Source organism: Varanus komodoensis, unplaced genomic scaffold, assembly GCF_004798865.1.
Source record: "Varanus komodoensis strain SLA01 unplaced genomic scaffold, ASM479886v1 scaffold178, whole genome shotgun sequence".
In the NCBI taxonomy this organism is placed as follows: domain Eukaryota; kingdom Metazoa; phylum Chordata; class Lepidosauria; order Squamata; family Varanidae; genus Varanus; species Varanus komodoensis.
The window spans coordinates 121,865-134,888 of record NW_025335523.1 but is presented as its reverse complement, the minus strand read 5'-3'; the positions used below and the strand labels follow the sequence as shown (position 1 = coordinate 134,888).

Below are 13,024 nucleotides of genomic sequence, written 5' to 3'. Positions count from 1 at the left end.
GGAACACCGGAGATCTGGGTTCTAATCTACACTTGGCCATGAATCTCAGTGTGTGACTTTGGACCAGTCACTGACATTCAGCTTCATCTACCTCACAGGGTCAATTTAAAAACAAACTGGAGAGGAGAATTATGTGAACCATCTTGGGTCCCTTGAAGGAAAAAGGTGAGTAACAAATTTAATTAATTAATAATCTTAGTGCTGATTAGGATTGCGTGCCAGCCCCTCTTCTTTATCCCAAAGCAAATCAGGAATTGCATGGACAGAATTTTTAGAATAAGCAATAAGTAAAGAGTCCCCAGATTGGAACTGCAGCAGGGCCAAAGTGCTCAAGGCAGAAAGTAACAGAAACCTAACAATTGAGGAACAATCACTGTGTTCAGTAGCTGCAGAAAAAGATGCTATCTCCATATCTCTGTTCTTCCAGCAAACCTGTTCTGCGTAATATAACAGATGCCAGATAAAGAAGCCAGCATAGCTCGCTTGTTACTTAGTCGTCTTGTCTTTCAATAACAACTGAAGGCTACTTTTAAAATACTTGTTTTCTTTGTTGTGTCTAGTTCTGCGTTATTTTCATACTACCATGAACGACACTTCAGGAATTGTTGGCATGTTTCTTATCAAACCTGGTTTAGAGGTAAGGTGTTTATTTTTAAAACAGGTCCTTTACAACCCTTAAGAGTTTTTTCTTTTTGGGAACAGTTTATTGTTCCCTATTAAATCTTTTTGTTTCGTTCAGCCACAGAGACTTTCGTGGTTTTTAAAAAATATATACAGAGACAGAACATTGCTTCAAATATTAAAGGCAATAAATATAGACTGGCAGGGCTTGTTTGTAATCTTAGAGATGGTCCTGCATTCAGAGTTCATGCAGTCTGTAGAAGTCAGTAGGACTTCTGCAGCTTTTATAACATTTCCTAACAGCACAGATAGCCAAGAAACAACTGGACTAGAGGCTCTGCAGGTGGCTGGCACAGCCTGCGTGCTCTGCGTGGTGGGTGCATCGCCAGTGTTCAGAATGCTCCCCTCTGTGTCCTGCAAGCCCGTCAAGCCAGCCGCCTCCTTCTAATGCCACTCCCATGCCAGTCAGGGTGCAAAGGAAAGGACTTGGCTGAGGCTTGCAGGACCTGACCCAAGGGTGGGGAATAGATTATGGGACAATATATACAGTATATGACCCAAGTGTGTGCGCATGTGCGTGTGTACATACTGAACTTGACCCCAAGGGATTTTCTTGATTACGGGAGATAACCAGCTTCCATATAGCCTGAGGTGCCCAATCCTGCCTAATCTTGGAAGCTAAGCAGGGTCAGGCCTGGTTGGTATTTGGATGGGAGTCTTGATTCCTGCATTCAGCAGGAGGTTGCGGCCGATGGCCTTCTAGGCCCCTTCCGACTGTATGGCTCTGTGAACTCCTTTCTTCAGGGGAATAGGGCGCACCAAGGCAGCATAACTTCTGTCACCAGATTGGGCATAGCTGTAGGCTGGAATTTATCTTTCCATGGTAACGTATTTCCTGACAGCATATTTCCAGGGTGGTTCTTCATGGTCTGTGTGCATCACATATATGGGGTTTGTGTCCGTGGGGATCTTGCGTTGGAACTCTTCTGAGCTGAGATCTTAGGCAGGAAGTCGGCCCGACTCCTCCAAAGCATGTCCAGAGGGCAGGACTTAAGAGACACTTACTTTGCCTCAGTCTGTCTTCGACTGCTGCAGCAGCATTGGGAGCCTTCTGTACTAAATCACGTCTTTGATGATGGAGCTGTGTATTTTTTTATTTTTACTCTTCCTAGTCTTTCTATCTACTGCTTCATAGCTTACCACTTTTTAACATTTCCCTTTATTTTTTGTGAGAGTGCTCTCTGATTTTGCAGTGTCTTCTAACAATAGCTTATGGCTCTTCGGGTCCCTCTCAGGGGTGAGAATTCCTGCTGCCTGCTGACTCCATTTCAGTTAATCCTATTTCCTGTTCTTTCATCCTGTTCAGTTTCTGTTAATTGAAGACTTGCTTTATCATCCTTTCAAATTTATTTGGCAGCATTGTCTGTGTTCAATATGTTTTGCTTCCATCTGTTGACTTGGACACTTCTAGTGAGACTGAAGTACTATATCCCTGCCGGTTTCCTGGCCAATTCCTTCCTGGAGCCTCTCTGTAGTTTTGTCTGCCTTAATGCCCAAGCCTTTCAAACTGCTGGCTTTGTGTGATCCCAGGTTGTTCACATGCAAGGTACGTTTGCACATTGCCATAACCTCCAGACATCGAGTGAGGTGCCTTCCGGACCAGCCTGAGAATTGTGGTCCTCCACTGGGCCAGGCAGCATGTAGGACAGATCCAACTTTCCTACCTAAAGTTTTGACACATTTTCATTTGAACCAAGCTTCCACTCTTCCCATCTTCTTGCCAAATGCAATCATAGCTCCATAGTGTTCTTCCTTCACAGGAGCGCAATGGATTCTATCCTACCTTCATGGGCCTGCTGTGTTTCAAAAGGTTCTGATACTTACTTTGTCAGTTACAGTGGCAAAAATAAGGGTGCTTTGATATTGAAGACCATCAGATTGGATCTCTGAAATGATCAGGCTCCAGTACATTCTGACTTGGCTCTCACTGTTGCCTCAGGCCCATTGTGTACCCGGTTGTTTCCCCCAGTTGAGAGGTGTTCTTCTTTAAAACCTATGCAAGGCCTCTGCCTGCTCATCGTCTGCAGCCTTTATATTAAGTGGTGCTGCTTCAGTGTTTAGACTAGCAGGGACGCTGCTTGCACTTGAACCCTTCTCCTTGGGTAAGCCAGCTGGCTTATCACCCTTCTGCCTGATGCACAGGGATTGTGAAGAAGGACACGTTGCTTACCTGTAACTATTGTTCTTTCGATGGTCCTTGTGCAGCCACACAGTCCGTCTTCTTACTCTGCTACAAGTATTTTGGGAAGTTTCTCACTTGCTTCCCTCAGTTTTTTTGGTGCTGCTATTTGAGGGAAACATTTGGAACATCACCCTCGAGGCACATGCTGCAGGAGATAGCATGAGCTTCCTGTCTAAATGTTTCAGCTCTAGGACATTCCAGCCAAGTCTGCATGGGTGTACAGCCCATGTTTTTGACTACACAGTAAACACCTCAAAGAGCTACAGTTTGAGGAGAGCAGCTCGCCCTTTCAAGCAGCAAGAAGCATTTCCCAACACTGTGACTAAAGTTTTTTAAACTGGAGATAATGTGAGTTGAACCAACAACTGTCTGCTGGCAAAGTGTGAGTCCTGCTTTTGAGCTCAAGGTTCTCTCTTGTTAAGTGTGAACAGGACCTCAAACGAATCAGTTCTGATGCAAAGTGTTGTAACCCCCCTCATAATCGGACACGCAGCCAGGGCATGGCTCGTCACGGGTAAAAAGCATGGTCAAGGTGTCCTGTTCGCGTGAGAACAAGGACAAGAACAAGGATGTGCACGCTACGCAAGGCTGACAACAAAGCAGGCTACGCTCCAGCATCACCGCAGACGTTACACCCTTGTACCCTCGCTTGCTTGCTTTAGCATGATAAATGTGCAAATGGGGCTTGGTAGCTTTCCCCTATTGTTCGCTGTTATTCAAGCATAAGTGTAAAAGAGTATAAAAGCAATGTCTTCCCTCTGCTCGAGACCACACTCCAATGAGTGCTTGGTCCCTGCAGGAAATAAACTGCTTCTCTCGAAAATTCCAGCTGGTCTCTGGTCTCATCCGTAAAACCGCGGGACACAACACAAAGATATTAACATTATGGTTTTACTTGTCTGTTTATGGTTCCTGCAGACAACACCATAGATTGCAGTGCCAAGCTCCCTTTCATCTGTGAGAAATACAACACATCGCTGTTGGAGGCACACGATCCGAATTTTCAAGCACCTCAGAGAAAGTGCCCGGAAAACTGGTTCGTTTTCCAGGATCAGGTAAAAATAAATAAGTATCCTTATCCCTTTATTTTTCAGACCATGTGATATCTATTAGAAAACTTTTAATATATCTTCTGATGTTAAGTCTCCAAATCAGTTTGATGGGTATTTGCAAGGTCATAGAGTGACCCTGAATTGTAACAACTTGTTTTTTGTAAGGATCTGCCCGATCCTGGATTGATGTTGTGCTTTGTCAGCTACACCTTAAACTAAGCATCAAAGAATTCTCACCGTAATCAGTTCACTATATGTTGCTTTAAGAAAAATACTCCTCTTTCAGTGTTTTCAATTGGTGCCACCTAAGGATCTAACGTTTAGAAAAGCGAGTGAATATTGCCATTCGTATAATGGGTTCCTTCCTTCAATCAAAAACCAAGCTGAACAAGGTAAGATGCTAGATTCCATGCTTCTTAGTAAGTATGGTTTAATCTAGAAAACTAGGCATTACATTGATCTCTGAATGTTTCTGGAGATAGGCGAGACATCAGGATTCTACAGATTTTCTAGCACCTGCTGTGGAAATAAGGGTAAATGGTGCTCTTTCCCCTGCCCTCTTGAACCAACTGGATCTTTTCTTAATATGCCAATATAGATATTTATCTCAGACATGTTTTGTTTATTCATATATATATATATATTACTTGGTTTCTCAACCCTGGATAAATTGAAGCTAAATTCAACCCTGAAGCTTACACTAGAAACAGAGTCAAAAGGGGCCTCCTGGGCCATCTAGTCTGACCCCTGGCTCCAGCTAGCTCCACTAATGACATGCCTACCATGTGCATGTGCACTACTATTGAAAAGTAGTGTGCATGTGAGGTTTGCTTGTGCTTCTAAATCTGGGATGGTTAAACTGCACATGAAAGTTTCTGCTCAGTGCAGCAAAATAGAAGACTGCTTGTTTCAGGCAAGAGTGAAAGGAACTGAATTGCCACTGATAAGAGTTTTTAACACACAATCCAATTTTACAGTTGTTATATTCTGCATCCTCAAAACAAACCCCGTTCTGAATAGTGAGAGACTATTTTTTTTCCATTTCATTACCTTGTGTTGCTCACACTTTTTCTTTCTCACTACACCTGTGTTCACATGAGTGTGAGTGTGTGTGTATGTGAGAGAGAGAGAGAGAATATAACTTTGCCCACTGAAGATATAGCTGATGGAATTGATTCTGCTTCATAATAAATTGCTATGTGACTTTACATTTTGTTCATTGAAAGAAAATGATTTTTTTAGCTTACACCAGTGAACCAGATTGGAAACATTTGTTTTTTAACACCCTAATTAACTCTGTCTGCAGGACAGAGTGGATTGCTCAACCCCCAGTAAGTAATGGCATGTGCCAGCTGCCATTTTGAATATGCAACTCTTGATTGGTGTAATTAGAGAATTGTCATGTTTTGTGGACCCAGCTGCTGTGGGTAACACAACCCTTACATCACCCTCTGTTTGTGGTATGGTTATGTGAAGGTGGTTTAACCCTCAAATAGCTCACAGTGACCAGGTTTGCATGATACGCAATTGAGAATTTCATATTCAAAATGATAATGTATCTCATTTTGGATTAACAAGCCATGGTGAGCCTGATATACAAACCAGGCCATTGTGTCTGAACCAAGAATGTCTCAACACACTCTGCTTCTTTGTGGTTTCTGTGACTCACAGAAATGGGTTACATGTTTGCACAAAACAGACTTTTAGAACATGCCAAAGCTAAATACAATTTTATGTGAGAGTTTCCCTGTCATGCAGCTTTGATTCCTGTCTGTCTCCCAGTTTGTTTTCACTCACCGCAGCAATTAGCATTTGGAACGCTATCTCACCTCTCCATTCTACCGTCCTCTTCTGACATGGTGAACAGAGTTTTCTTCCTCCATTTTCTTTTCATCTTCTCCTATTGTCTTTTAGTTTTTTTCTCCTTCTTCCTGTATTTGGGTTCCCACTTCAAAGTGCACAGCCTCAAAGGCTTTCTTCAAAATGGCACCTGCGTGTCAGAAAGATACCATTAACGGACAGGCACCGCAGCTGCCTTCTTGGAAAGGGCTGCTGTACAGACTGCTGGCTTTTGCAAAGCAGGTCAGGAGAAGGCAGTTTGCACGCCTAAAGGCCCTGCTGTGGGGCCAGGCTCTCAAGCCGCAGACCCGGGCTCAGGGAGCTGGCTTCTGCATCCTGCTTCAGCAGGCATTTACCATGACGCAGCGCCTTCTCTCGGCTTCTTCCTGTACACACTGTGGAGAGTGCTTCAGGGCAGCCATCCCTGAAGGGCAGCCAGTCATTCATTGACTTTCTAGTGTTTACACATTTTCCCCATGCTAAAAAGTGGAAATGTGTCTCCTAAGCATGAGAAGTCAAAATATGTCAGAATGCTTGTTATCTGGACCCCACATTTTGACCTGATCTTCTCCTCAACTAATTGTGGCCCTCATGCTGAGAGAAGTTTCTCACCTCTGATCTAAGGGTTGGAGTAAAAGATGAAGAAAGCCCTCTAAGCAAATTCAGAATTTCCTGCCATCGGTAGCTACAGACTGGTTTACTAGTATTGCACTAATTGCAGTTCGTAGACAAGGTGATTTGCAGCTGAAGGAAATGCAGTTGGCATAAGCGAAGGATGAATTGTTTTACATATGCAAACAGATTGTAGAATGTCTCTTCCGGCTGCCTGATTCTAAAACACAAATATTTCTCTTTCACCCAACAGATTTTATAACATCCTTGCTTCCTCATAAACCCCCAAATATTTGGATTGGTTTGCACTTTCGGGTTCACACACGTGAAAACAAGTGGGAAGATGGCAGTCCACTAAAATATAGCAATTTCCACCCGTTACTTCAAGGAAGGATAAGAAAGGTTCAGCTCGATGTAAGTTGTTGAGATTGTTCTTTTCATGTAGACTTCATGATAATTCCTGATAATTCATGAAGTTGGTTAAGGTAGAAAAGGACTACCAGTGTAGGGTAGGGAAAGAATTGTGTGTCCCACAAAAGAGAGAAGAAAGTAAAATCTGTCAAGGCTTCCTAAGTATTTGGTCTGTAGCTGAGTGCCTTCCTTGAGAGCTGGGATGGGCAGGGCAAAGCCCATGGACTCCTTGGCCCTTTTGTGCCACAGCATCCTTTCAGATTGAAGCAGCCCATCTGTGCCACTTGCTGCTGCCCAGTTGTGTCAGCACATTCAGCAGATAAGGCTGCGATATTCCCCTTCCGGGGGAATGTGGTCCTTTGACCCCTGGAAGTATGCCCTCCCGTTTTGGCTTGTACAGAAAGCCAAAATCCAGAATAATGCCACTGGGCAGAGTTTTCTTGAATTAAATGGAGTATAATTGTTATATTCAAACAAATAATTATATAGCATAAAGAAATATAATATTTTTAAAAGTGCATAATAATGACTGAGAGAAAAAAAATCTATTTACAGTCCTGTGGGTTGCACCATTGAGGATCATAACCTCTGAAACCTGGAGGCTTACAAATATGCAGTGCATAGTGGGAGGAGCAGTATAAACACTGCAGGCCATCTAGTTGAAACGCATTGGAGCAGGAGGGAAGGAGGCTGGGATATTGCCAGGATACCTCATATCATGGCAGACCCAGTCGCCTTTCCTCCTTGCTATGTTTGCATGCTCCCCGAGGTCACTTTCCCAACTTTGGAAAGGCAGCCAGTGTGGTTCTTTGTGCACCAACAAGGAATGAGAGACTTGGAGCATGGATTCCCAACTCCATGGTCAGATCTCATATTAAGAAATCGAATTATCTAATGCCCCTTTGTTTATAATAGTATGCTACACTATTCTGCCTTAGGCGGTTACAGGAAAATTTAATCCAAAGGCAAGGATTCTCCCTATCCAACGACAGAACTGAACAATATTTATCTTGGAAACAAACTAACTATGACACTTCTGAGCCTTTGCAGTGGTTAGACAGCTAACTTAGATGGCAGAGTGCTATATGTTTTCTAGCTGCACAGAGATAGTCATGGGAGCAGCAGCCACTGAAGACGGCATGTTGGCCATCCCTGACATAACAGTCACATAGTTTGGGAACAGATAAACTACTTTAGACAGTATATACTTGATTTTCATAATGTAAAAGGGCAATATGATGTCTTAGCTACGATGAAAAGAGTGTTTCCATATCTTTTCTGGTATATCTTAGGATGGTTAATTGAGTGTCTATCACTCCATCTTCTGGGTGCATTCTTTTCCAGTTCTTCGATGAGGAAGCAAACAACCAGTGTGGTGTTTTGCTCAATGATCCCAAGTCGTCATATCTTGGAACCTGGAATTTCACTTCATGTGCTGATACCAAGTCTGTGGCCATATGTCAAAAGAATGCTGGTAATGCTCAGAATCCCTAAAGAGTATCACATGTTTATGAGCCGAGAAATCCATGGGAATCCTGGAAAATGATTGACCTCTGTCTGCACACAGGCTGTTTGTTAAGAAACTGCTCATACATCATATTTATGTGACAGCCCAAGCTACGCAGAGTTCCATATGAGTGTTTGCTATAATACAATTTTCTGGCGCATGACCGCTATGCCATATGACAGGAGCCAACCTAGATGGTGTTTTGGCATCTTAACCAAGATATATTTGCTGAATGAAATGCTTAGCATCTCACGGAATAGGACATGGAATAATCAATTCGAGTTGTGAAAACCCAGATTCAGGCTTGCTATCAGGAACAGTTTTCTCACTGTCGGAGCCTTATGACAGTGGAGCCTGGAATGGTTGTGGATTCTCCCACAGCAGAGGCATTCAACCAAAACTGGAAAGTCGTCAGAATGAGATGGTGTAAATTGTTGCTCTGCAACAGCAGAGGGTTGAACCCAATGACCTACTATTCTGTGATTCTATGAAATCATATTAAATAGAATGACTTTTACTTTTGAGTAGACATGTAGACAATTGTGCTGTAAGCCAATTATCTACAAAATATTGCATATAGGAAAAATACTTCCCAAAAAAAGGATACTCATTTTTTTCTTAGACAATGCATGTATGTGCCTTACTTTACACAAGGCATTCCAGTTACAGGGAGGAAGGACTGTTTCTTAAGATAGTGTTTGCCATCTGTAATTTTTACAAGTACATGTATTATAGTATTTTAAGAAAAAAATATGAACCAATAAGGAATTTGTTCTAGTCAATCGAAGTGTTTTAGTAGTTTAATTTAAGCAATTGACTCAGTGTTGCAGTCCTTCCTGCATCACTGAAAATGCTATGTACAACATTATAAAGCTCCTTTTCAAGCTTAAAAAATATACTCCAAAACAGTATAGGAGACATGGTTGATTCTACAAAATTGCAGTGTGTGATGAATAGTTAGTCCTACTTAACTATTTGGTTTCTTCCTTAGAGGTTGCAGAAAACCAGACACAGCAAGAGCTTAATGTCACTGTGAACTATCAAAATGTCACATACACCATAATTCTGAAGGCCCTGACGTGGCATGAGGCACAGCAGGTATGCCTGCAGAATAATATGCAGCTGGTTAGCATCACAGAGCAATACCAGCAGGCCTTCCTTGCTGCTCAGGCTGCCCATCATAATTACCCACTGTGGATTGGACTCTCCAGCAAAGATGTAAGTTTCATTTCACTCTCCTTTGAAACATACCATTGGAATACCAAACGGGGGTGTGTACTGAGACAGTTTAAACCATATCAGTAAAGTATTCGCCCTTCGATGCTGCTTCTGTTGTTTGAACTGTGAATCATTTGTGGATGTCTGTTTAAAATGTACAGGTAAAAGCTATTGCACTTTTACACAATAGGAAAGAAATATACCTCCATTCCATCCAGTTGGAGGACTAACGTTAGCCCAAGGACCTGCAAAAGCAATTGTGCTGGCCATTAACACTAGGCCGATACATATAACTACCTACACACAAGTTCATTTATATCCACAAATCTTGGATATAATTTTACAAGAAATATGGTGAAGAATACACTTTACACATTGTACATTTCTCTACAGGGCTCAGTGTTCAGCCTTCCCCAGCTTGTAACCAAGATATTTTGCACTGCAAGTCCCAACATTCCTGACTATTCACCATGCTGGTGGGAGCTAACGGGAGTTGAAGTTGGGGAAACCTGTCATTAGTATGTCTTAGGGATAAGCTGGGGGGGTAGGAAATCTGGTGCCCAAAACAACTGGAGGACACAAAACTGTTCCTGATATTTAGTTCTGTGCAGACAGTATTCCATTTGTATAATTGAGTTTAGAGCTGTCATGTGGTTTAGTTTAGTTCGGTTTTATTGTTTAATTCTGTTAATCTTTTTAATGTTTATGTCACTAGGATGGAATACATTATCACTGGTCTGATAAAAAACATATCAGTTTCAGTCGCTGGTCTGAAGAAGATGGAGATTTAATTGACAGTTGTGTATATTTGGATACCGATGGATTATGGAAAACAGCTGATTGTTACAGCGAAAAACCAGGAACAATTTGCTACCAGCCAACAAGTAGGAGTCCTTGAATTATTGTTTTGAGAATATTTTTGTAAAAAATATTATTGAAAATATTTAATCATACAGTATTTGGCTTCTGTGTTTTAAATGTTATTTAAAATAGCAACATCATACCCTTCATGTTGTATTTCCAAAAGAAAGTGTGCCTTCCACTTACATCTCTGGATTTTAGCATTAACTCATGGTTTCCTCCTATACCAGAATTAGAAACTGTTGAAGTAAGCTTGCCTACCATGGCTATGGGTAGATAAATTTGGCTACTGTTAACTGTTGTTTGAATCACTGGACACAGAATGCAGAGCCATAACAAAGCCAAGCAAGAGAAGGGATGGGGGATTTACTCTGGAAGAGGGCAGGAGCAAGTATGCATCCCAGATTTGGTTCCTAATTTGAAAAGCATGGTTTTCAGGAAGCCAGCATTACATCCCATAATTTTCTTTCAGTCAGTGTTGCATCCTAGGGCAGCTAGTTATATTCTGAATATATTCTTGTGCTCTAAAGAAATGTGGTTTATTTTTACAGATGAAACGGAAACATCAGAAGCATATTATGATTCTATCAAATGTCCACACAAGATCAAGAATACACCATGGATAGCTTTTCAGAACAGTTGTTATACATTCGTAATCACAAAAAATCGATGGAAAGAATTGAAATCGGATGAAGCCCACCATTTATGCAGAAACATGAGTAGGCAGTTTTTTCTGAATTCTTATCTTCATATGATATTGAATGACATCTTTAGATCCGAAAGAACTTCTTAGTTTTCCTATGTGATCATGGACAAGAGCATAACTATGTCCAGACACATATACACTGAGCAATCCATGGAGACTGCTAACAGTCATTTCTATTATCACAGCCTCATATTTTTCTAGAGCTGAAATCGTGGGACTTCTACAGTTCCCTCCAAGTTACTACCCAGGTCAGACTAAGATTCCTCCATGCAGCTGTAAATTATTATTTGAATAAAACAAGCAATGACTGTATGTGTGAACAGGCACATAATTATTGGAGTAGCTCCACAGGTTATATTATGCTTTGTATCTCATTGGAGAACTAGTTATATTCATGGTTCTTTCTTGCCATATTTGCAATCTGTTGAAAACTTGGAAAGAAAAAGATCCACTGCTATGTAGAATTTCAGTTTGCTAGCATGAACTTTGGTGGGCATCTTTTCTTAGCAGAGTACATATAAGTGAACTAATAACTGATGAAGTGGGCCATGAATAGTGCCAGAATGCAACTATTTATCTTTAATATGCCTGTTGTTCCTTCTGCTGCAATAGACTAATGCAGATTTCCTCTAAGAATGGTGACATTTCTCCTGACCTTCTGGAGAGTTTTCTAGGGAAAAATGCTGCTGGTGTATGCACCTTTAGTGAGACAGAGTTTTAAAAGTGTAGTTTCGTATAAGGTCAAGATACATAAAACCTAAGAGTCCAGCAGTACAAGACCAAAGGCCCAACTAGTCAGCATCCTGTTTCCAGCAGTGGCCAGCAAGACGCTTATAGGCAAGCCATGAGCAGCCCATGATGGTCCCCTGCAGTTGCTCTCAGCAGCTGGCACTTGGTCTCATCTAGCCATCAGGACTACTAGCTGTTGATGTCTCTGTATGTCATGAATGTGTTTCATGCCCTATTAAAGCCATATAGTCAAGCAGTAATCATAGACTATATATTCATAGTCTGAAGAAGTGCCTTCCTTTGGTTTTCCCTGTTTCTGCTGCCCATTCATTTCAACGAATGACCTTGCGTTCTAGTAATATGGATGGAAGGGGGGGGGACTTTCTCAACACCATGCATAATGTTCTAAACCTCTGACTCATTTCCCCATAGCCAACTTTTTCAAAACGAGAAAGTCTTAGCTTCTTGATCATTTTGGTTGCCCTTTCAACTCCTTTTCCAATTCTGTATATTGCTTTTTTAAATAGTGAAAACAGATACAAAGATTTATATGAAAGCATTATTAATACTTTTTTAGTATTTAGTATCAAGCGTTTATTATTTTCTACAAATAAAACAAATGATCATTCAAAAGACGTCGGACATACTGGGTTATTATCTTATTCACTCTACAATTAATGTATATTTCAGCCCTAAGTATAATCCTGTTTCTTTAGCCCTTGATAAAAGAAGTTCCAAGTTTGGTAATAATATGTTTCTTCTTTTTCCTTGAGAGACAAGGTCAATCTATCCATTTCTGCACAGTCCAGTATTTTCTTTAAAATTAATTCTTCTGTTGGTATTTCCTCATTCTTTCAGTGTTGTGCAAATACAATCCTTGCCGTTGTAATTACATGTAAAGTCAGATATGCGCTTTGTTTGTCGAGAGCATTATTAATACTGTTAGAATGTCAGTCCCTTAACTAATAATGTTAACATGGAGTTTGCCTTTTTCATCAATACTGAATGCTTTGTATTCCTTTCAGTGAACCACAATCCCAAGATCTCTTATTTGGGAAGTTGTAGCCAGTTCAGAAACTATAGGACTATATGTAGCTGACAGTGTTTATCATCTTATACTTATTTGCATTAAGCCTCATTTGGCATTTTGTTGCCTATTTACTCAAATTGAGATCTTTTAGAACAGTCTAGTTGGGGTTTCAGTGTTCTGAGTAACATAATAGGTG

General features: G+C 41.1%; 1 protein-coding gene across 1 annotated transcript in view; it reads left to right on the top strand.

Moving 5' to 3' along the window:
* The window catches only part of LOC123021722 (lymphocyte antigen 75-like), a 61,131-nt gene that overhangs the window by 35,456 nt on the left and 12,651 nt on the right, over positions 1-13,024 (top strand). The window contains exons 20-27 of the mRNA XM_044426760.1: positions 561-637; positions 3,782-3,918; positions 4,202-4,307; positions 6,620-6,780; positions 8,122-8,251; positions 9,276-9,502; positions 10,218-10,386; positions 10,915-11,082. Coding sequence (XP_044282695.1) covers positions 561-637; positions 3,782-3,918; positions 4,202-4,307; positions 6,620-6,780; positions 8,122-8,251; positions 9,276-9,502; positions 10,218-10,386; positions 10,915-11,082 — 1,175 coding nt within the window. The remainder of the gene's footprint in view (positions 1-560; positions 638-3,781; positions 3,919-4,201; positions 4,308-6,619; positions 6,781-8,121; positions 8,252-9,275; positions 9,503-10,217; positions 10,387-10,914; positions 11,083-13,024) is intronic.